Genomic DNA, 23529 nt, shown 5'->3' with positions numbered 1-23529 from the left:
TCCTGTGTCACCTGGTTAAATTTGCTTTGGATATGCCAATAGCGACGAGTGTTTCTAGAAAAACTAAAGCATACTTTTAGGTGTTCTTAAACTATAGATCTTAGCCATAAGCATTGCATATAATTCCATACAAAAAATCGTAAACAAAGAAATTGAGATAATTTTCATTATGGTTCCACATAGAGATAACCTATAAAACTTTTCTTAATTTATATAACTTTTCATGTTCATTCTCCATGCGAATTATGTTCCTTATTTAATGCTAGATCTTAACACATAACATGCAGCATTCAAAAATGTCCAGATCTAGGGATTTTAGTAAAACAGGCCGGCAGAGAGAGCAAAAGACAAAGTTACTTTTATATCTTTTCAAATCTCCATCTGTATGTGTGTGTGTTTGTTATTGTAGGTGAAATAGTGTGTGTTATGTGTACTGTTTGTGCATTTAGCACTAAGTGTTTGTGTTTGGTGGTTGGTGATGCTATTAAAATTTTCAAAAATGATGTAAGCCAATGATGAACTACAGAAAAAAGAAATATAAGAAGTTAGGGAGAGTTTTGGCGGATGAATTTTGTTTCGATTTCTTCCCAGGGGTTAAGTTATATAGTTTGTGTGTTGGTTGGTTGTGTTTGTTTGTGTAGGTAGGTGTGTCGTTTCCTTCAAAAAAACATTTAAAAGCCAATTGTTTTGTTTAGAATTCAATGAAAGCGGCCGAACTACTAGTTGTGATGGTGAATGGATGCACATTCTAAGAGAGAGATAGAAAATGGAGAGAGGATGTTTCTCCATTAGAAAACAGCTGTAATACCTTGATTTCGTTGATGTTTGGGGCCTTGGGGTGGTTGTTGTCGTTGTTGTGGTAGTAGTGGTCGTTGTTGTGGTAGTTGTCCTGGGAGTGGTTGTTGTGGTGGTCGTTGTACTAGTTGTTGTTGGACTACGTACAGTTGTACTGGGTGCAGTACTTCTTGTTGAGGCCTGTGTTACTTCGGAACGCACTTGATTAATGCGATTATCTTGGGGCAATTTGGCATTGATGACACGATTGTAATCATCATTATTAAGTTTTATCACTGATGTGGGTCCCTGTTGAGGACGTTGTGGCTGTGGCTGTTGTACCTTATCATTGTAATAATAATCAGGATCATCAACATATTCATAGACATATTCATCATTATTGTTGTTATTGGTGTTGTCATTAGCCAAAGGGATATTCAACGATGATTGTTGTTGTCTGGGTGGCAAAGGTGTGGTCAAGGTACTGTAATAGTTACGTTCATCATTGATCAAAATGCTGCGCACAGTTGAGGATGGACCAACGGCATTCAAGGTCTTAATGGCCACTTGTTCATTCCTTTGGAGATGATCGTTTGAATATTCGTTTTGATTTATTTCATGGTTTTGTGTGAATGTGTAACAAAAAGTGTTTGTTTTTGGTTTGGTTGTTGTGGATAAAGGAAAGTAAGGAAAATTGTGGATAAAGACATTTTTAAATTTTGATTTTCGTTTTTGATTTTGTAAGGTTTAGGTAAAGTAGTTTTGTTGTTGTTGGTTTTATTGTGTTATAAGTAATGATTGGAGTTAATTGTGAGATAGATAGAGAAATAGAGTTTTAATGGAGATTCTATGAATGGTCATCCTAGGCTTGTTTGTATGGGCATTGCTTAAGGTCACAACACAGTTAAACATTCTGGACACAGGACACATATACAGACATGCCTTAAACAATTTGAACGTAATGCGTAAAGCCTATACTTGATTTTTTTTACAGAGATGATCAACATTTTTTATTAAATGCGCAGTGTTAGTTTTTTTCGGGGGGTTAGCATGATTTTTCTTTTGTTTTTTATATAAAAATGGGTTTTGTTTAATAACTTTATATTTTCAGGTGTTATGTCGTGTTTTGGGATTATGATTATTTTTTAATAGCGTTAGATGTAAGCTAATAAATGGACTTACCTTGATGGTGGTGGTCTTGTGGGTTGATCGTAGGCATTATCTTGTTCGATCTGAAAAAGGAGGGGAATTGTTAATTTAGCTTTAAATAATATTTGAAATTTCAAAAATCTAAAATACGGTTAATTGTCTATATAACCTAGCTATTGGGAACGAAAATCAATTAGTTATTGAGAAACTTCCCCATTTCGTTTTTTGTTATTAATAATAAAATTCGTTATAGAGAAGTTCGACTGAAATAGGCTTTAACCATCTTATTGAGTAAAAACATTCAGAAGTCTCATGTGACACCTACTGAGTAAATTGTTTCTTTTATGTTAGCAAAGTCTAAAACCTATAATTCATTCATGGACCAATTTCCCTGAGTAAGTCTGTCTGGTTTGTCACTCCAACTACATACTAAGGAAATCAAAGACATAATCTACAACACACCCTGTAGTTTCCAATTAACCCTAAATCCTATATTTTTTAGTGGAAATATATACCTCAATGTATTATCATTGGGAGTAAAATGTAATGGGTAATTTTTGAGTCAGTCTGTATGCATTGAAAAATCTAAAAAAAAAATCTACTTAGCATAGACTTCACCCCATAACCTACCCTGCAGCGTGAAATATATTACTTTTTGGCGTAGATCGTAAGTCCGACTCACCCTGTAACACGACAAAGACACTACATGACGACTCACCCAGTTAATAAATATTTAGTTTTCTGACAGCAGGTGGCGTCCGTGTATTTGTTTAATAATTTTGTGAGGCATTCAGGTACAAATACAGTACTAACCGCGGGCCTTTAATTTCACTTCTTCAGGGACTAGTAAACTTGTTGAGGGACTATTACAGTTATAAGAGCGGATTTTTAAAGTCAATTTTTTCAGGGACTATCACAGCTCTAAGCCTGTATTTTTAAACTAATTTTTTTCAGGGACTATCACAGCTCTAAACGTGGATTTTTTAAGTCAGTTTTCTCAGGGACTATCACAGCTGTAAGCGTGGATTTTTAAAGGCAATTTTTTCAGGGACTATCACAGCTCTAAGCGTGGATCTTTAAAGGCAATTTTTTCAGGGACTATCACAGCTCTAAGCGTGGATTTTTAAAGGCGATTTTTTCAAAGACTATCACAGCTCTAAGCGTGGATTTTTAAAGGCAATTTTTTCAAAGACTATCACAGCTCTAAGCGTGGATTTTTAAAGGCAATTTTTAGGGAGACTTTCACAGCTCTAAGCGTGGATTTCTAAAGGCAATTTTTAGGGAGACTTTCACAGCTCTAAGCGTGGATTTCTAAAGGCAATTTTTAGGGAGACTTTCACAGCTCTAAGCGTGGATTTCTAAAGGCAATTTTTTCAGGGACTATCACAGCTCTAAACGTGGATTTCTAAACGCAATTTTTTCAGAGACTATCACTGCTCTAAGCGTGGATTTTAAAAGGCATTTTTTCAGGGACTGTCGCAGCTCTAAGATTGGATTTTTAAACTCAAATTTCTTCAGGGACTATCACAGCTCTAGGCGTGGGTTTTTAAAGGCAATTTTTTCAGAGACTATCACAGCTTTAAGCGTGGATTTTTAAAGACAATTTTTTCAGGGACTACCACAGCTCTAAGCGTGGATTTTTAAAGGCAATTTTTTCAGGGACTTTCACAGCTCTAAACGTGGTTTTTTAAAGGAAATTTTTTTTCAGGGACTATCACAGCTCTAAGCGTAGATTTTTAAAGGCAATTTTTTCAGGGACTATCACAGCTCTAAGCGTAGATTTTTAAAGGCAATTTTTTCAGGGACTATCACAGCTCTAAGCCTAGATTTTTAAAGGCAATTTTTTCAGGGACTATCACAGCTCTAAGCGTAGATTTTTAGAGGCAATTTTTTCAGGGACTATCACAGCTCTAAGCGTGGATTTCTAAAGGCAATTTTTTCAGGGACTATCACAGCTCTAAGCGTGGATTTTTAAAGGCAATTTTTTCAAAGACTATCACAGCTCTAAGCGTGGATTTTTTAAGGCAATCTTTTCAGGGACTATCACAGCTCTACGCGTGGATTTTAAAAGGCAATTTTTTCAGGGACTATCACTGCTCTAAGCGTGAATTTCTAGAGGCAATTTTTTCAGGGACTATCACAGCTCTAAGCTTGGATTTTTACAGGCAGTTTTGGCAGGGACTATCACTCTAGGCGTGGATTTTAAAATTCAATTTTTTCAGGCAGTATCACAGCTCTAAGCGTGTATTTTTAAAGGCAATTTTTTCAGGGACTATCACAGCTCTAAGCGTAGGTTTTTGAAGGCAATTTTTTCAGGCACTATCACAGCTCTAAACGTGGATTTTTAAAGGCAATTTTTTCAGGGACTATTACAGCTCTAAGCGTGGATTTTTAAAGGCAATTTTTTCAGGGACTTTCACAGCTCTAAACGTGGATTTTTAAAGGAAATTTTTTTTCAGGGACTATCACAGCTCTAAGCGTAGATTTTTAAAGGCAATTTTTTCAGGGACTATCACAGCTCTAAGCGTAGATTTTTAAAGGCAATTTTTTCAGGGACTATCACAGCTCTAAGCCTAGATTTTTAAAGGCAATTTTTTCAGGGACTATCACAGCTCTAAGCGTAGATTTTTAAAGGCAATTTTTTCAGGGACTATCACAGCTCTAAGCGTGGATTTCTAAAGGCAATTTTTTCAGGGACTATCACAGCTCTAAGCGTGGATTTTTAAAGGCAATTTTTTCAAAGACTATCACAGCTCTAAGCGTGGATTTTTTAAGGCAATCTTTTCAGGGACTATCACAGCTCTACGCGTGGATTTTAAAAGGCAATTTTTTCAGGGACTATCACTGCTCTAAGCGTGAATTTCTAGAGGCAATTTTTTCAGGGACTATCACAGCTCTAAGCTTGGATTTTTACAGGCAATTTTGGCAGGGACTATCACTCTAGGCGTGGATTTTAAAATTCAATTTTTTCAGGCAGTATCACAGCTCTAAGCGTGTATTTTTAAAGGCAATTTTTTCAGGGACTATCACAGCTCTAAGCGTAGGTTTTTGAAGGCAATTTTTTCAGGCACTATCACAGCTCTAAACGTGGATTTTTAAAGGCAATTTTTTCAGGGACTATTACAGCTCTAAGCGTGGATTTTTAAAGGCAATTTTTTTTTCAGGGACTATCACAGCTCTAAGCGTGGATTTTTAAAGGCAATTTTTTCAGGGACTATCACAGCTCTAAGCGTGGATTTTTAAAGGCAATTTTTTCAGGGACAATCACAGCTCTATGCGTGGATTTTTAAAGGCGATTTTTTCAGGGACTATCACAGCTCTAACCCTGGATTTTTAAAGGCAATTTTTCAGGGACAATCACAGCTCTATGCGTGGATTTTTAAAGGCGATTTTTTCAGGGACTATCACAGCTCTATGCGTGGATTTTTAAAGGCGATTTTTTCAGGGACTATCACAGCTCTATGCGTGGATTTTTAAAGGCAATTTTTTCAGGGACTATCACAGCTCTATGCGTGGATTTTTAAAGGAAATTTTTCAGGGACTAAGCATGGATGTTTAAAGACAATTTTGTGGAAACTCTCACAATTCTAAGCGTGGATTTTAAAGACAATTTTTCAGGGACTATCGCAGCTCTAAGCCTGGATGTTTAAAGGCATTTTTTCAGGAACTATCACAGCTCTAAGCCTGGATGTTTAAAGGCATTTTTTCAGGAACTATCACAGCTCTAAGCGTAGATTTTTAAAGGAAAATTTTGGGAAGACTTTCGAAGTTCTAATTAATTTTTTTTTTGTTAAAAAGGCAAATTGATATTTACTTACCTGGGCAATCAGATCTTCATCATAATCCGAATTATATACCAATGGTTGCTGATTCGTATAGGTTGGTCTTTCCTGTTGTCTGGGTGGTTGCGGTTGTGGTTTATAAGTTTCTCGTGGCGCTGATTGCGGTGCTGGTGTTGTGAAAACATCCAATGGGCGATATGTCGATTGACGAATTGGTTGCTGATACTGCTGTTGTTGTTGCTGGTGCTGCTGTTGTTGTTGATATTCTATGTCCCTATACAAATCGATATCATCGTCATAAACAGAATAATAGTTATCATAAGGACTTTGTTCAGATTGTTGGATATCTGATTGTGGTATTAGTTGCGGTTGTTGTTGTTGTTGAGATGAATGTTGGGGTATAATTTGATGGGATTGTTGTTGTTGATGTTGTTGTTGTTGTTGTGGAATATATGAGACAACATCAACATTATGATTGTTATTATTATTGTTTTTATGATTGTTGTTGTTGTTATAGTTCGTGGACACCGATGTTATATTATAGTAATTACGATTTGGACTGAATGGTTGGGGCTGAGCCAGAGTTGGTAATGGCGGTGGTAATTGTTGTTGTTGTTGTTGATGACGATAATGATTTTGGTTTTGAGTTTGTGTTGATGGTATGGTCTCAACAATCACTTGCTGATGTTCTTGTAATAAATGGTGTTGTTGCTGTTGTTCATGTGGTTGCTGCTGTTGTATTTGATGTTGTTGTGGTGTAGGCCTTATATTTTGCAGGAAAATATTGGCCGGTGTTGCCGTTTGTGAATGAATTGATGATGATGGTGATGAAGATTCAATTCTACATGTTTGTATTTTTTTGTTTGTTTGAAATAGTTTTTGTGTTATGGAATTTTTGTTTTGTTTGTTGTTGTTGTATTGTATTATAAGCCATTATTATATACAAACAATTTTGTTATAAAAATTTTGATTGGATTTTTTGAGTAAATAATATATTTTTGATTTGTTGTTGATGATGATGGTTTATAACAATGATATATAAATAAAAACAACAAATTGTGTTTTTTTTTTGTTTTTTGGATATTTACACAAAAAAGAAAATGAAAAATAAAAAAGTAATAAATGTTTTATTAGTTTTGTTTTTATGCTATACATTTAATACTAAAATACAACTACTCTATAAATGTTTTTTTTATACAACAAATAATGAGAGAAATGGAGTTTAGTAGAAGCATAGAAGAAAAGTCAATGGAAAGGAGAAATAAAGAGAGATGTAATGATTTTTTATGTATAAATGAGGTTAGCAAGCGTTAGTATTAGAGGAGAAGTAGAAGAATGATTAGTTAGGGTATAGATTGAGATAGGAATGTAAATATATTCTGAATTCCATTAAATTATCTTTAATCCACATTTTTTTGTTATTGACTTATTAAATTCGTCAGTTTGAAAGTAGATTTCTGCTAATGTACAACTCCATATAGGCGAAGTTATCAGAAGATATATGGTATTTTTTATCAGAAGTTGAATGTTTTTTATTTAATTTATTAATTATTTCTAAAATATTTGCATATATATTTTTATATATTATATTTTATATAGTATATTTTTATATAGTATTTTTTATATAGTATATTTTTAGTTCAAACTTCGATTAAATAATAATAAATAAATACGATTTGAAATACCTGATGCTCAACCTGTTGGAGAAAACGTGAACTTTCAAATAAGCAAAGTCTTCAACCTACAATTTATTCTCTACACCTGCATGTAGACATTGTTTTTGTCAATAGATGTCACCCTTCTATTTAGTTAAGACTAAAACCCCCACTTCCTGTAATATATTCGGCGGTTTCCTTATTCGTCACCCGCTTGCAACACTAACTTAGCAAAGACATCAACAGGTTAGTAACCCTGTAATTTTTTAGGAAATACGATTTTGCATGATAACACATTTACCACCTACTGGTACAAAACATGGATTTTTAGGTTAATTTGCTAGATAAACTATTTTTGTGGTATCCTCTACAAATGAATTTTTGAATTAAACGTTTTCAGAGGATGCCACAGAATTTAGAATATATTTTTTCTGGAATTAAAACAGCGTTTGAGGGCGGATTTTTAAAACAATTTTGCAGAGATTCGTAATTTTAGTAGCATTATCTCTGCTGCAAGCGTACGTTTTTATATTAAATTTTTAACAGACTTTGCAAGTGTGGATTTAAAAAAAAAATAAATTCGAAGGTCTATTAGAATTGTAATCATTGATTTTGTAGTACATTTTTTGAGGGAGAATTGTGACAACTTAAACATGGATTTTTAAAGCAAAATTTTTAAGGGACTATCGTATATTTTTAAATTAAATTTTTGAAGCGACTATAGTGGATTTTAAAATTAAAAATTTGTTTTTTTAATTAAAATTTTGTAGAGGCAGTCGTGGATTTTTATATTAAAAAATTGGATTTTTAAATTAAAATTTTGTAGAGATAGTCGTGGATTTTTTAAATAAAATTTTGAAGCAACTATTGTGGATTTTTAAATCAAAATATTTAAGAGATAGTCGTGGATTTTAAAATTAAAATTTTGAAGCGACTAACGTGGATTTTTAAATTAAAATTTTGAAGCAACTAACGTGGATTTTTAAATTCAAATTTTTAAGCGACTGTCGAGGATTTTTATATTAAAAATTTTAAGCTACTGTCGAGGATTTTTAAATTAAAATTTTGAAGCGACCGTCATGGATTTTTAAATTAAAATTTTCAAGAGACTTTCGTGGATTTTTAAATTAAAATTTTGAAGCGACCGTCATGGATTTTTAAATTAAAATTTTCAAGAGACTATCGTGGATTTTTAAATTAAAAATTATGAAGCGACTATCGTGGATTTTTAAATTAAAATTTTGAAGCGACTGTCGTGGATTTTTGAATTAAAATTATGAAGCGACTATCGTGGATTTTTAAATTAGAATTTTGAAGAGATAGTCGTGGATTTTTAAATTAAAATTTTGAAGTGACTATCGTGGATTTTTAAATTAAAATTTTGAAGCGACTATCGTTGATTTTTATATTAACATTTTGAAGAGACTATCGTGGATTTTTAAATTAAAATTTTGAAGCGACTATCGTTGATTTTTATATTAACATTTTGAAGAGACTATCGTGGATTTTTAAATTAAAATTTTAAAGAGATAGCCGTGGATTTTTAAATTAAAAAATTTGATTTTAAATTAAAAAATTTTGAAGGGACTATCGTGGATTTTTTAATTAAAAAAATTAATTTTAAATTAAAATTTTGAAGCGACTATCGTGGATTTTTTAAATAAAAAATTTGATTTTAAATTAAAATTTTGAAGCGACTATCGTGGATTTTTAAATTAAAAAGTTTGATTTTAAATTAAAATTTACTGGAGACAGTGGTGGATTTTTAAATTAAAAAATTTGATTTTAAATTAAAATTTACTTGAGACAGTGGTGGATTTTTAAATTAAAATTTTGAAGCGACTGTCGTGGATTTTGAAATTAAAAAATATGATTTTTAAATTAAAATTTTGAAGAGACTATCGTAAAAATTGTATTGGACTCTTACAACTATAATTGTAGTGATGTAATTCAATTTTTTCGGAGACTATCAAAGATTCAGTCATGGATTTTTAAGTAATTTTTTAGGCCTGTGTAGTTATATAACATTTTGAGGGTTATCGAGGGTTTTCGAAGACATTTTTGAGTGGCTACTAGAGTATATTTCCTTCGTTTTTAAAGTACAATATTTTAAATGTCTATTACAGTTTCAGGCATAGATTTGAAAACAAAATTTTTGAGCGATTATCACAGCTTCAAGCTGATTGTAAATTAAGATTTTTAAGAGGCTATCACAGCTTCAAACATGTTTTAAAGAATTTAAGAAATCAATAACAAAAACATTATTCAAATAAGTTTTATGGAATCAAGAATATTTACATATATATAGTTGAATAGGATAGAAAGAAATGAAAGGATAGTATTTACAGTTTACAGAGTTGCTTTTTATAGATAAATTTCAGAAAAATAAAACTTTCAGCAAATACCTATAAAAAACCTTTTCTTGAATCCGTTATGTAAAATTATTATGTAAAATCATTGCACAATAGACAAATCGAAATTGATAACAAATCGATCTTCTTATAGTTCGATATTTTAAAGAATATTATTAACGTCCATAACCTACATGTATTATAACAAGCGCCATCTACATATCGATTTTGACATTGCGATTAAACAAATGGTTGTTGTCTAAGAAATGTCAATTGATGCAACGAAAAAGTTATACGGAATATTTAAATAGCAAAAAAAACGGACTACCAGAAATACTTAATAGTGGAAGTAATAATTTAAAGGTGTAAGCGTGAAAAACTCCAAACAGGAGCCAGAATTAAGTTAGTTCTACCAAAGATTTAAACATCTAAGCGATAGCTTTGATGTAGATACGTTTTTCTGTAGAGATGAGTAAGACAACATATGTTATCGTTAGCGTGTTCAGGTTATGGAAATAACAGTTTTCCAAACTGTTGGAATACAGCACCAACGAAAAAAAAAACCAAGATACCATAGATCCAATCTCAGAAGGTATTGCGTATATATCGCTTTGTCAAAATGATATAAAGACAGCAGTAAACCTGGCTGAAGAATAATAAAATGCCGCAGTAGCTGATGGTCAAGAACGAGCTGGTCAAGACCGGAGGCGACAAGCTGATAAGGTGTATGCAGCGTGAACGTGACTGACTACAGAGGCACAAGTCTGATCCTTATTTCCTATCAAATAGTGTCCCGAAATTTTCTGTGAACACTAAAACCTATGGTCAATGATATGATTGGGACATCCTGAAAAAGACCCCAGAGATGCATATCGACACTTACCACTTTTTTGTCAATTACAAGGCAGTCAAGCCATGTCTGATTTTGGTTTTCCTCGCGAAGCTCATTCGGCATCATTCGATGATAAGGCCATTTAAAAAAGTCATATTAGAGTCTGCTATAATGGGTCTGATAGTAAACGGCGATAAAAGCCAGTTGATTGCGCCGAGGCGCAATACGTCTACAGAACTCGGACCAAACAGCAGGTAACATGGTATTTATAATTCTGAGGTACTGAAATACTTCTTCGAAACAGGAAGACCAAAACTCTGTTGGGGTAAGCAAGTGTAAGACGAAATCAGAAGTTATCGTATACAAAATTGGGAAGGTAAACGACAAGTAGTCAGTGGTGGAAAACTTAGTTTGGCTTATAGGGCAAATGTTTTGTAGAGTGACACTTATGAACGTATAATAATTGTGTCACAAACATCCCATACGTCACAAGGGAGACTTCTCTGATATCAAAGAGTGCACTTCGATTCATATTAGCTCAATGATATGGGACCTACTGTTTATTGCCGAGTCCGAACGCCGTTTCTTAAGACACCACTTGTAGAGAAGTTTTACATGGCTGAAGCACTCAAGAAATGTCGCCAACATCACAGAGGGGTATTTTGTCGTCGTTGAAATTTGTTGTTGATGTTGCCTGGCCGGGGAATCGAACCCACGACCTTCAGCGTGCAAAGTGAGTGTGCATTTGTGTGATTTCAACAGAAAGCCCTGATAATGAAGGACAGCTGGGACTATTACCCCAAAAGATTGGAAAATTGAGACCTTTTTTTATTTGAATTCCGCAAACTTAGTCGCAGCTATTTTTCGCCGTTTTTCTCGTTTCGGTAATGCAAAATTTACATCGCCATCTACATTTCAAATTTAAAATTGGTATAAAGCAAATGGGTAGTTGTCTAAGAAATGTTCATTGTTCAAAACAATAAATCTACAGAATATATAAATAATAAAGAATACCGGACTACCGGTCTTTAAAAAAAAACTTCGTAAAATACCAAATATAAGAGGAGTAATATATTGTAGTACTGTATACGGATTAAAAAACTCAGTTGAAGGCAAACAATCCTAAAGATTAACTTTGTGCCAAATTTATTTTTTCACGTATAACCCTAAAAGTATGCATGATATTCACATGTTCCTCCCTATGACTATAGGAAATATGTTTCAATATTTTATTTATTTTTTTCCTTAATTTAAACACAATTAAAAACCACATTTTTCTGAAGTTCATGTTATGATGTGTTTCAATATTTTATGTTTCTTTTAATTCAATAATTTTTTCTGAAATCCAGTCTATTTAGCAACTCTGTTTTACTTTTCTTTTCAGTTATTTTCATTTTCGTCATGGGGATTTTCCTAGGAATTCAGGCGTCCCAGTTATATTTTAGTCAACGTTATTTTGAAATTTCTTTATAAACATCTATTAAAAACTGTACAAGATTTTGTTCATATTTGTTTTTCATGTCCTACAAGGATATTCACAGCAAAAAAACAAAAAAGGGTAACCCCAACGTATTTACAGTATATAAAGTGTCATTTCGTTTGTTTTTGGGTTTCTTTTTGAGGGAAAGAATTAGGGTTATTTAAGTACGACGAGACATCTTTTTCACAAGTAGATATCATTTAATATATTTTACAATTTTTTTTAGGTTAAAACAAAATTAAATTTTTTATGTAGTATTTTTGTTTTTTGTGTTAAGTTTTTTTCTTTTTCGGGTGGGTTTGTTTAGGGGAATATTCATTCTGAACAACAAAAACGTAACAAATGGTTTGGGTTGGGTTGGCAAAGGAAAAGTTGAAAAAAGTTCTTTCTCAACTTACACACTATACCTGTTGGGTCCGTTCAAGTCCAGCATGGGGGACATTATTAAGTTATTGCTGCCGCTTCCGCTAGAAGAAGATGCCAATTGTTGGGGACGTTTTCTAATGCCTATTAGGGGTTTTTCCTTAAGATCGTCTATGGTCATGAATTTTGTATCACTGAGGGGAGTGTTTTGGTTGCTGTTACTAATTGTGTTGTTGTTGTTGTTGTTTTGAGTTTTCCATTTATTTTGTCCACGATTACGATTTGGTCTAATGGTATAACGCATTTTTGGTATGGTCGTGGTAGAGGTCGTTGGTCTAGGTGTGGTCGTTGTGGTGGTGGTGGTAGAGGTCGTCCGAGTTGTGGTCGTTGGGGTGGTGGTTGTGGTACTAGCTGTTAATTGTGGTCTCAAGGGAGGAGAGGGCAACTTTTGTTTAATTTCTTGGAAATAATCACTGGGGAAGTTAATAAAGGAAGGTATCTGATTGGGTTGTTGTTGTTCTTGGGGTTGGTTCGCCTCATTGGCTTGTTGATAAAATTGCTGGAATTGTTGATGGGCCACCCAGAATGGACGGCGAGTGGTGGTCACCTGCACGAAACCAGTTTCATAGTGATGATAATTTTTATTGGGATTTTCGGTAGGCTTCAAGGGAGGTGGCATCATTTCTTGTCTTGGTGGAGCCATGGTCTCAGTCATGGGCATATATGGCGGCATTTGGGAGGGTGGTAGCACCTCGGTTTCTTCATTATCTTCTTCTTCCTCTTCATATTCTTCATCATAGTAATCGGTTGGTGGTGGTGGCCTGGGTTTTGCGGTTGTTGTTGTTGTGGTCTTAAGGCTATTCAAATAGCTTTCATAACCCTTGGTGGGCCTTCTGGTGGTGGCAATGGGAGCCTGAACAATGGTGGGGGGTTTATAGGTAACCTCATTGATATTAAGCGCAGGTGGTGTGGCAGATGTGGGTCTTTCTTTGTGAATTTCCTTGACATATTTTAACATATCCACTACGGCTGGATTCAAATGGGCCATATCTTGACTTTGAAGATTTGAAATGAATTGGGGTAAATCAAATTGCAACTTGATGGGTTTGCTGGATACTGTAGGCTTTGGTGATGGTGATGGTAGCTCTGTGGTGGAACTTAAGGCATGCACAAAAGTTTGATAATAATCAGGTTGAGTTGTTGCATTGGCATAGGTTATGCCATGGGCAAATTGATCAAAACCTGGAAATTTACCCAGCTGAGGAGGAGTTATGACATCAATGGAGGGTACTGGTCCAGTGGCCGGTTTCAGAGTACTATAGAAATTCTTCATTTTTTGATTGCCAATTAAATTGTATTGGAAATAGTTACTCTCTGTGGAGGTGGGTATGTCATAGTTGCTTGCCGGCTCCTGATAGCTTTGGGAGGGATATTTCTGTTGATAATTTCCCTGCAGGTGTTTGTTGTTGTAAAATCCTCCCACAGTGCTGATTTGTGAAAAGTGGGAATTAGGTGTCACCTGCTTGCTGCCTGGTGAGGTTTTGTAATTTTGCAAAGGTGATAGAGTGGTCCTTTCTCCCAAGGGCTGATTATCCAAATGGAAGTAGCTGAAGTTGACAGCCTGTAACTTTTTCCTTTGCTCCTTTAATTCCTTCAAGGATTGCAGTATATAGGGCAGCAAATCAGGTTGATTGGTATACTGGCCAGGTCTTATTGTGCTACTGGAAATCGAGGAGGAGGGAGAGGAACCAGAATTGGAATAATAATTTCCCACCATGGGACGAAAATCGCTGCTGCTACTGTCCTTGGGTGGTGGTGGCAGGGATAGATTGTACCCAGTATAAACAACTTTGGGTTTTTGTTTGTAGCTCTGCTGTAAAGATCCACCAGCAATTCCGGCTGTTTGATAGTTGTTGTTTTTATAGTTGGAATTCAGGGAATTCAATGGAGCATACGAAGGGGTTGAGGGTGGTGTTAGATAGGGATTAAATGCCCCAAAGGAGTAGGGTACCGATTGTGATGAACTTTGATGATATTGATATTGTTGTTGATAGGGATTTGAATCAATGGAACGATAATTAACACCCTGAGTTTGACTCGATGTGGACCACTGTACCCTTGGTCGGACATTTTGCGATTGACTGTAGGGTCGCAATTGTCTTATGGTGCGTATATTTGATTCAGCCACAGCATTATCATTGCTGTCCACATATTCCATATCTTCCATGTTCTCATCGGGCGAACGGGTTATTACTTCGGTGCGCATGTCCTCAGGGTTCAAGGTGGGATGTTCGGTAACAATCGGGTAAATGTCATCAATTTTAGCAGTGGGATTTATATTCTCTTCGTTGGAAAAGGTTTTAGATGGTTCTTCAGTTGCATTAATCTCAGATACTTCAGGGTTTAGTTCGCCTTTGACTCCCTCTGGAGTTTGTTCTGCATCTTCCAAATTCTCCTTAATTTCTTTCAATAGGGGGTTCTTGGCCAAAGAGATCCTCTCTAGCTCACCCTCATCATTGGTAGAAGTTTCCAAATCATGTCCATTTTCCACATTAGCTGCCCTAGCCTCCGCTGTACTCAACAACTTTTGCGTCTCTTCCATATCTTTGGCAATTTTGTTTTGCATTAAATCCACAAGTTTTTCAGTGGAAGTTGTCTTAAATTCCGCCCCATATAATTCTTCCACAAGTGTGGAAATTTCCTTTATAGTTTCTTCCTCAGTATTGGGAGCCAGTTGGGTTTTCTCCACATTCTCCTTTGTCTTCTCCTCCCTCAGTTCTTTGTCCTCATCTTCTGCAACCATGTCGTTAACTTTGTCCGCATTCTGTTCATCTAAATCACGTTTCATACGTCGATGGGCATTGAGGTCAAGATCTTTAGAGTCTACAATGTATGAGCTGAACTCATCATCAGCATTGCTGTCTTCCTCTTCTAGTCTATTGTTTGTCAATGAGTCAAGGTCTAAGCTGTAAGCTCTACATATCACAAATGTAGGTAAATGTAAGTAGACAAAAAGCACAAGTCAAGTCCAATCCAAAACGGTAGTCGGTAGGTTAGATGGTCGTCGGTTCGGTCAATGGTGGTTGGTGCAGTTGCAAATGCATTTTGTTTTGATTGTTTTTTTTTTGTTTTGAAAAAATTATGAGTTTTTTTGAAGTAAACAAAAAGAGAGTGATGAAGAGTAGAGTAAGTAAGTATAAGAGTAAAAAATAGAAGAAAAACAGCATTAAATGAGTATAGAATAACAACAATAAAAGCAAAAGACATAGAATTATTAATGTTTTTCTCGTTGTTGCTGGCAAAAACAACGTTAAAGCGCAAAGTGAAATAAATAAGAGAATATATTGTGAATGAAAATTAAAATAAATTGCTAAGAGGAGATCCATTTTAATGTGTTTTGAAATATGAAAATGGTAGCTAGCATGCCCTTTTTTTTTGGTTTATTGTATTTGCAATTCTTACCTGTATTGCGAGCCAAAATTATAAGAATTATACTTGTCATTGCTGGGTATGGCATTAATGCTAGCCTGATGAAGAATACCATCTCGATCCTTTTGTACTTGAGATACGGTACTGGGTTGACCACGATATACACGTTGCTGGCGATCACTTTCCTCTTCTTCCACAGGGGGTAGACTGTCATGGGCATCGGCATAAAGCTGGAAACAAAAATAACAAAATAGAAAATTATGAACCATTATATAACAAAGAAATAGGTATGGTTATGCGGAATAAACAACATTTAACCTCTATTTTAGAAAATATAAAACTTTCTCCTAAAACTATGCTCATGAAAACTCGTCAAATAATATTTCAAAATTTCAAATTCAGATGTCGTTTGAAATATATTAAATCGACGCGTTGTGATATATAGGGGTTATACCAAGACGTGGACACAATCTGCAAGAAATATTTTTTTACAAGTTTTATTTTATTTTTTATTTTTACAATTTCTTTCCTTTATAAATTTGTAAAAAAAAAAATAAAAAAATATCAGATTCCTGCAGCTTCTGGAACAGAGTAATTGTTTACAAAAATAGGTTCTATGCTCTGGAAACCCAACTTCAATTACTTCGTTTGGTGAAATGTAACCTGTATTATTGAAAATAAAAAATTCACCTAAAACTATAATCATCAAAATATCTCTAGACCATCTTATATTAATGTTTAAATATATATAATAATATTTTAAATTTTAAATCCAGATGTCGTTATAACAAATAGAGGGTCCAATTTAGTTTCATATAGGACTTGGACACATTTGCTATGTTACAGAACCTGCAATTTATTTAATTTTTAAATTTTTGTTTTTATAAAAAAAGGTAGATTTTTGCAGATTCTGAAAAAGAGCAAAAAAAAAAAATAAAAAAATATTTTCTATAGTTTGAAACCCAAAATCCCAAATTACAATTATTTCGTTGGGCAAATGAGACCTCTATTATTGAAAATAAAACATTCGCCTAAAACTACGGTCGTCAAATTATATCTAGAAGATCTTATACAATAATATTTTAAATTTCAAATACAGATGTCGCGGTAAGAATAAAGGGTCCAATTGACTTTAGTGAGAACAAAAATGGTGCGCAGCAAACTATAAATCAAGTACAGATGTCGCTAAATAGAAATTGCGAATAATTTTGGAGAAGTTATCTCTCGAAAAAATCTGAAGTTCCAAAAAGTTCCAACTTAAGAATGAATGAAGAAACTGCTGACTTTGGAGGAGTTATGACATCGACGGAGGGGACTTGGCCTGTGGCCGGTGTGGAACTGCATATATCATAGCTTGGCTCCTGATAGATTTGTTGTAAAATGTAAATGTTGTAAAAATATGAAGTAGGTGTCACATGTTTGCTGCCTGGTGAGGTTTTATAATTTTTTGAAGGTGCCAGGCGGCCAAATGGACGTAACTGAAGATTATAATCTGCATCTTCTTCCTAATTTAAGTTACGGTCAAAATTACCTTCATCTTTGCAAAGGCAAGAACTAATCTTGATATCAAATGCTGTTCAAACTATCCCAGACAACTATCCAATAATATCTCGAAATTTGAAGTACAGGTGTCGTTATAACGAATAGTGCGGTCAAAGGAGGAGCCAATATAGTCCATCCACCCAAAAGCTCATTATCTTATCTTAATGAAAGAAAGTTGACAGCCTGTAACTTCTTTCTAAGTTAGGTTGCGGTCCATATAGAAATAGAAGTTACCTTAGCAAAGACAAGAACTAATTTTGAGGTCTGTTTAATTTCATGTGCTCATCGAATTGTCTCTGACAACTCCATTAATATTTTTAAATCTGAAGTATAGATGTCGTTATAAAGAATAGTACAATGTATGGTAGGTAGCAGTCAAAGTTTGCTTTACCTTTGCAAACACTTACCCCAATGATTCACCTGAGTAGCTACCTCCAACATCCACAAAAAAAAAAAACGAAAAATAAGTCGAATAAAACTATACTAGTCAATTTATCTTTAAGAAACCATTTTGTATTTGAAGTACAGGTGTCGTCTTAAAGAATGGTACATACATGGTAAGGCAGGATGCGGTTTAAACTATCTTTACCTTGGCAAAGATGAAGAATAATCTTAAGGTCTGCCACATCTTAAGTGGTCACTGACCTCCATAAAACCAACTTGGTAGCTATCTTACATATCATCAACAAAATTTTAATTCGTCAAGATATCTCGGACAACTCATTGAATAATCACTTTAAAGTTGAAGTACAGATGCCGCTATATAGAATGGCGCTATATATAATATTATATATATATATATATATATATATATATATATATATATATATATATATTCTTCAAATTATTTTGGAGCACTTATTGAATAATCATTTAAATTTGAAGTACAGATGTCGTTATATAGACAAGGCGAAGAATATTTTGATGCCAACTTGCTATCAAAAGGTCACAGATCTCCATTGTACCACTTGCGTAGATAACTTTACCATCCACAAAAAAGGAAAAAATGGAACGCATAAACCATACCATTGAATAGTTATTTTATTGAAGTAGAGATGTCGCTATACAGAATAGGACACCGTAATGTGGTGAACATTTTTCGCACAAAAAAGGAATTTGCGAAAAAATCTGAGGTACGAAAAAACCAAGACATAGAGGAGAATGAAGTTCGGATAGAGCAGCAATGTAATATGGTAACAGATACAGATATCATTCTAAAATATCTTTTTCATATTATTGGTAGCAATCCAAAATGGTGGTATCGTATGAAGGTATCTGATTGGGATGTCATTGGGGTTGTGACCCATCATTGAATTGTATTTTATATACATTGTAGGTGGCCAGAAAGTCAGCAGAGTGGGGGTCAACTGCACAAATCCCGTGTCATAGTGTTGATAATTTCTATTGGGATTCTTGGTGCGATTCCAGGGTAGTGACATAATTTCTTGCCTCGATGCAGCCATTGTCTTAGACATGGTCATATGTGGAGGTATTTATTTTTTTCTTTTCATTGATCTAGCTGTTGCTGATTCTGATAAGGCAACACAAACCTACTAAAATATGGACGGGTTAACAGGGTCTATGTGTTCAACAAAAATATGTATTAATTTCCACCCAGCTTCCTAGGATCTACATTATTGGATTCTCTTTCCTGCTGCTAATAGGGCTGAGAGTAATCCCGAAAAAAGACTGCCGTTACCTTTTCTGCCCAAAACGTGTATAAAATATCCAATGTATCATAAAACGTGGATAGCTTATTCATATTATCCGCAAAACGAGGATAAAATATGTAACTTATCCACAATACGTGGATATCTTATTCATATTATCCACAAAACGTGGATAAAAAATCCAACTTGTCCACAGAAAGTGGCTAACTTATCCAAAAAACGTGGATAACTTATTCATATTATCCACAAAACGTGGATAAAATATGCAACTTATCCACAAAACGTGGATAACTTATTCATATTACCAACTTATCCACAAAACATGGATATCAAAACCAACTTATCTACAACATGTGGATAACTTATTCATATTATCCACAAAACGTGGATAAAATATCCAAATTATCCACAAAACGTGGATAAAATATCCATATTATCCACAACATTTGGATAACTTATTTATATTATCCAAAAAACGTGGATAAAATATGCAACTTATCCACAGAACGTGGATAACTTATTCATATTTTCAACAAAACGTGGATAAAATAACCAACTTATCCACAAAACGTGGATAAAATATCCAAATTATCCACAACCTTTGGATAACTTATTCATATTATCCACAAAACGTGGATAAAATATCCAAATTTTAAATAACATATGGATAAAATATCCTAATTATCCACAACATGTGGATAATTTATTCTTATTATCCACAACACGTGGATAAAATATCCACAACATGTGGATAACTTATTCATATTATCCACAAAACGCGGATAAAATATCCACAACATGTAGATAACTTATTCATATTATCCACAAAACGTGGATAAAATAACCAACTTATCCACAACATGCGGACAACTTATTCATATTATCCACAAAACGTGGATAAAATATCCAACTTATCCACAACATGGAGATAACATATTCATATTATGCACAAAACGTGGATAAAATAACCAACTTATCCACAAAACGTGGATAACTTATTCATATTAACCACAAAACGTGGATAAAATATCCAACTTATCCACAGAATGTGGATAACTTATTCATAATATCCACAAAACGTGGATAAAATATCCAACTTATCCACTACATGTGGAAAACTTATTCATATTATCCACAAAACGTGGATAAAATATCCAACTTATCCACTACATGTGGATAACTTATTCACATTATCCACAAAACGTGGATAACTTATTCATAATATCCACAAAACGTGGATAAAATATCTAACTTATCCACAACATGGAGATAACTTATTCATATTATCCACAAAACGTGGATAAAATATCCAACTTGTCCACAACATGTGGATAACTTATTCATATTATCCACAAAACGTGGATAAAATAACCAACTTATCCACAAAACGTGGATAAAATATCCAACTTATAACTTATTCTTGTCATCCACAAAATTTGGATAAAATATGCAAAACATGTGGATAACATATTCATATTATCCACAAAACGTGGATAAAATAACCAAATTATCCACCAACCATGGATAGAATAAAAAAATAAAACAACATGTGGATAACCTATACATGTTATCCACAAAATGTGGATAAAATATCCAAAACATGTGGATAATATATTCATATTTTCCACAAAACGTGGATAAAATATCCAACTTATCCACAAAATGTGGATAACTTATTCATATTATTCACAAAACGTGGATACAACATGTAGATAACTTATTTATATTATCCACAAAACGTGGATAAAATATCCAACTGATCCACAAAACGTGGATAAAATATCCAACTTATCCACAAAATGTGGATAACTTATTCATATTATCCACAAAACGTGAATAAAATATCCAACTTATCCACAAAATGTGGATAACTTATTCATATTATCCACTAAACGTAAATAAAATATCCAACTTATCCACAACATGTGGATAACTTATTCATATTATCCACAAAACGTGGATAAAATAACCAACTTATCCACAAAACGTATATAACAAAACCAACTTATGCCCAAAACGTGGATAAAATATCTACAAAACTTGGAATATTGTGTACATTTTATCCGTGGTCAGTCAGTTTGTCAGTTTTATCTCTAAAATCTTCTGGATATTTTATCCACATATAGTGAATATTTCATCTACGAGGGACATAACATTAAATAACAAAAAAAAAAACATCTTACCTTAGCGATTTCCTCTTGGGCGTCCAACAAATGTTTAGGTTGTCCTCGGGAAGTGATCACTGGATTGGGGGAGACCTTCAATTGTGGTGGTGGTGGAATAGTTTGAACTTGAGCCTGAATAACTTGTGGTGGTTGACGATGATATTGGGGTGGAACAGTGGGTTTTAAAACCTGTTGCTGTTGTTGTTGTTGCTGCAGAGGTTGTTGTTGAGCCTGGGGACTGGTAAAGGATGAACCAAAACGTACACGGCTAGGAACATGTTGTGGCTGTTGTTGTTGTTGCTGCTGCTTGCTAATAACAACATCACGATCACCGCTATCAACCACTTCACAACCAACATTACGTGGCCAATCACATGTTTGCAGCTCATGCGAATACATCAAACCACCGGTACAACTTTCCAAGAGAGCCCCACCAAATACACAAACATAATATTGGGTACAATCTGTGGGGTGAGGATAGTAACCGAATTCTTCGGGACAATCAAAATTGACACCATTCGAATTGGACGAGGAGGACGATGAAGGGGAGGGACTTTTGACATTTGTGCCAAAACTGGTGCGGGAGCTGGTGATGCGGGATGAACGTTTGCTTTGTGATTGGGCAGCTGCAAGGAAAAAAGGAAAGAATAAACAAATTTTATTAGGTTATAATAAATAAAATTTAGAATTAAATAATGAGATTATGTTTATTTTTAATCTCCATTAACCATAAAGGTCATTTGAACTAGTGGCCACTGGCTACTGTTCGTCTAATTTTATGTTTCACTAGACAATGGAACAATTCATTGCAACCACCGCAAAAACTAAATGAAGATCATCGTGTAATTTACGATTTATGTTTATTTGGTTGTTGTTTGTTTTTTTTCTGCTATTGCCTAGAACATTTCTTAAAGCCATGTGTGGGGATATGTGTGGGTTTTTTGCTTGTTATTGGCCATGTTATTGAATTCTAGACTTCGGTTTGGTTTTTGTGGTCTATTGTTTGGAGTCTTAATGATCTAACTAGTTGATCTCAGTAGATCTCAAACTTAACCATGACTTTTATGGCTGTAATAATAAAATGTCCATATTATTTTTCAAACTTCATGTTTTTTTTTGTGCTTGTCAGAGGTTAGTATGGAGGTTTATTTGTTGTTTGATGAAGCTTTGACGTATCATCTTCTAATGATTTATCGTTTGATGTCTCATTGCATTTCGTGGCAAATAATTGAATATTTTGTGGTTTTATTGAGAATTGTTTTTTTGTTATTTATAAGGGTTGTAATTGGTGTTGGACCGATGTATTTATGGTTGAGGGTTGTTGTGAGACTTTGAGTGTTAAAATGATTTGAGGAAAAATCGGATTTTGTATGGAAAAATAAATCTGAACTGTTTAACACATATTAACCCATAATTTTTTAAATTTTAAATCAAAACAATAGACTTAAGCCACAAACGTGTTAAGAAGATTCGAGGCTTGGATTGGGGGGAAAATGGACCACTTGAAATTGGTAAAGCCCTGATAATTCTTTTCATTAAAAAATAAATTACTACATTTTGAAATATATTTTATACACTTTTTTCCCACCAATTTTTCTATTTTTTTAAATCTAAGACCAAAACAAAAGACTTAAGCCACAAACGTGTTTCTCTCTATACATAGTTTCTATTTCAAAATATTTCAAATTATTGCATAATGCAAGGCAATTACGCTAACCATGTTCTGCTATGAAATTATTCATATCTACACCATTAAAAACAACAACAACAACCACCATAACAAACCAAGGCCTTTTCACAGCCTTTATTAAAAATGCTTAGGAAATATTACAAACATTTAACTTCCTTTAATTTGGATATCAACACCAACGATGAAACTTAAAATCTGAAACATAAACAACAACAACACCGCCATGAAAACAAAACAAATTCTTTCAACTTCCCTTCTCATAGCTAGCTCGCTAGCTAAGCTAAAAATCATTGTTTACAGCAAAGTCATTCATTCTAGTAGCGAATAGAAATTAGTACATTTTATTGTTGTCTAAAAACATTACAAGCCAAATCGCAGCTAGTCTGCCCGGTAGCTACATACTCGTACATAGTTAGTCTGCCAGCTATTCTGCAATCCTAACTACTTGTATGTCCATTAGCTTTAACGCGCTATGATGTTATGGCGTGGTGTGGAAGTCTTGTAATGCTTGTGTGTGTGCTGCAGTTGATTTCTTGGAACTCTGTTGAATGTTGTAGAATTCTACAAAAGAATTGTTTAACATTTGCAAGTTTTGCCGTTTGTTTACACTTGTCACGCTCTAATTTCAGTTCCCATGACTTGTCTTT

General features: G+C 34.0%; 1 protein-coding gene across 44 annotated transcripts in view; it reads right to left on the bottom strand.

The window, feature by feature from the left end:
• Cda5 (Chitin deacetylase-like 5) overlaps window positions 1–23529 on the bottom strand; it is a 341828-nt gene that overhangs the window by 27465 nt on the left and 290834 nt on the right. For 16 of the 44 annotated variants that reach the window (XM_073969830.1, XM_073969832.1, XM_073969815.1 and 13 more), the window contains exons 3-6: window positions 21211–21818; window positions 15849–16045; window positions 5742–5979; window positions 1957–2006 (exon numbers count right to left, since the gene is read on the bottom strand). In XM_073969830.1, the coding sequence (XP_073825931.1) occupies window positions 1957–2006; window positions 5742–5979; window positions 15849–16045; window positions 21211–21818 (1093 nt within the window). Of the gene's footprint in view, window positions 1–808; window positions 1352–1956; window positions 2007–5741; window positions 6547–15848; window positions 16046–21210; window positions 21819–23529 lie in introns of all 44 variants that reach the window. The other 28 variants (XM_073969824.1, XM_073969794.1, XM_073969806.1 and 25 more) reach the window with 3 other exon arrangements.

Source organism: Musca autumnalis, unplaced genomic scaffold (genome assembly GCF_047663935.1).
Source record: "Musca autumnalis isolate F117 unplaced genomic scaffold, ASM4766393v1 scaffold_2, whole genome shotgun sequence".
Taxonomy (NCBI): Eukaryota; Metazoa; Arthropoda; class Insecta; order Diptera; family Muscidae; genus Musca; species Musca autumnalis.
Note: the sequence above shows the minus strand (reverse complement) of the source record. Positions and strands in the feature narration are given on the sequence as shown.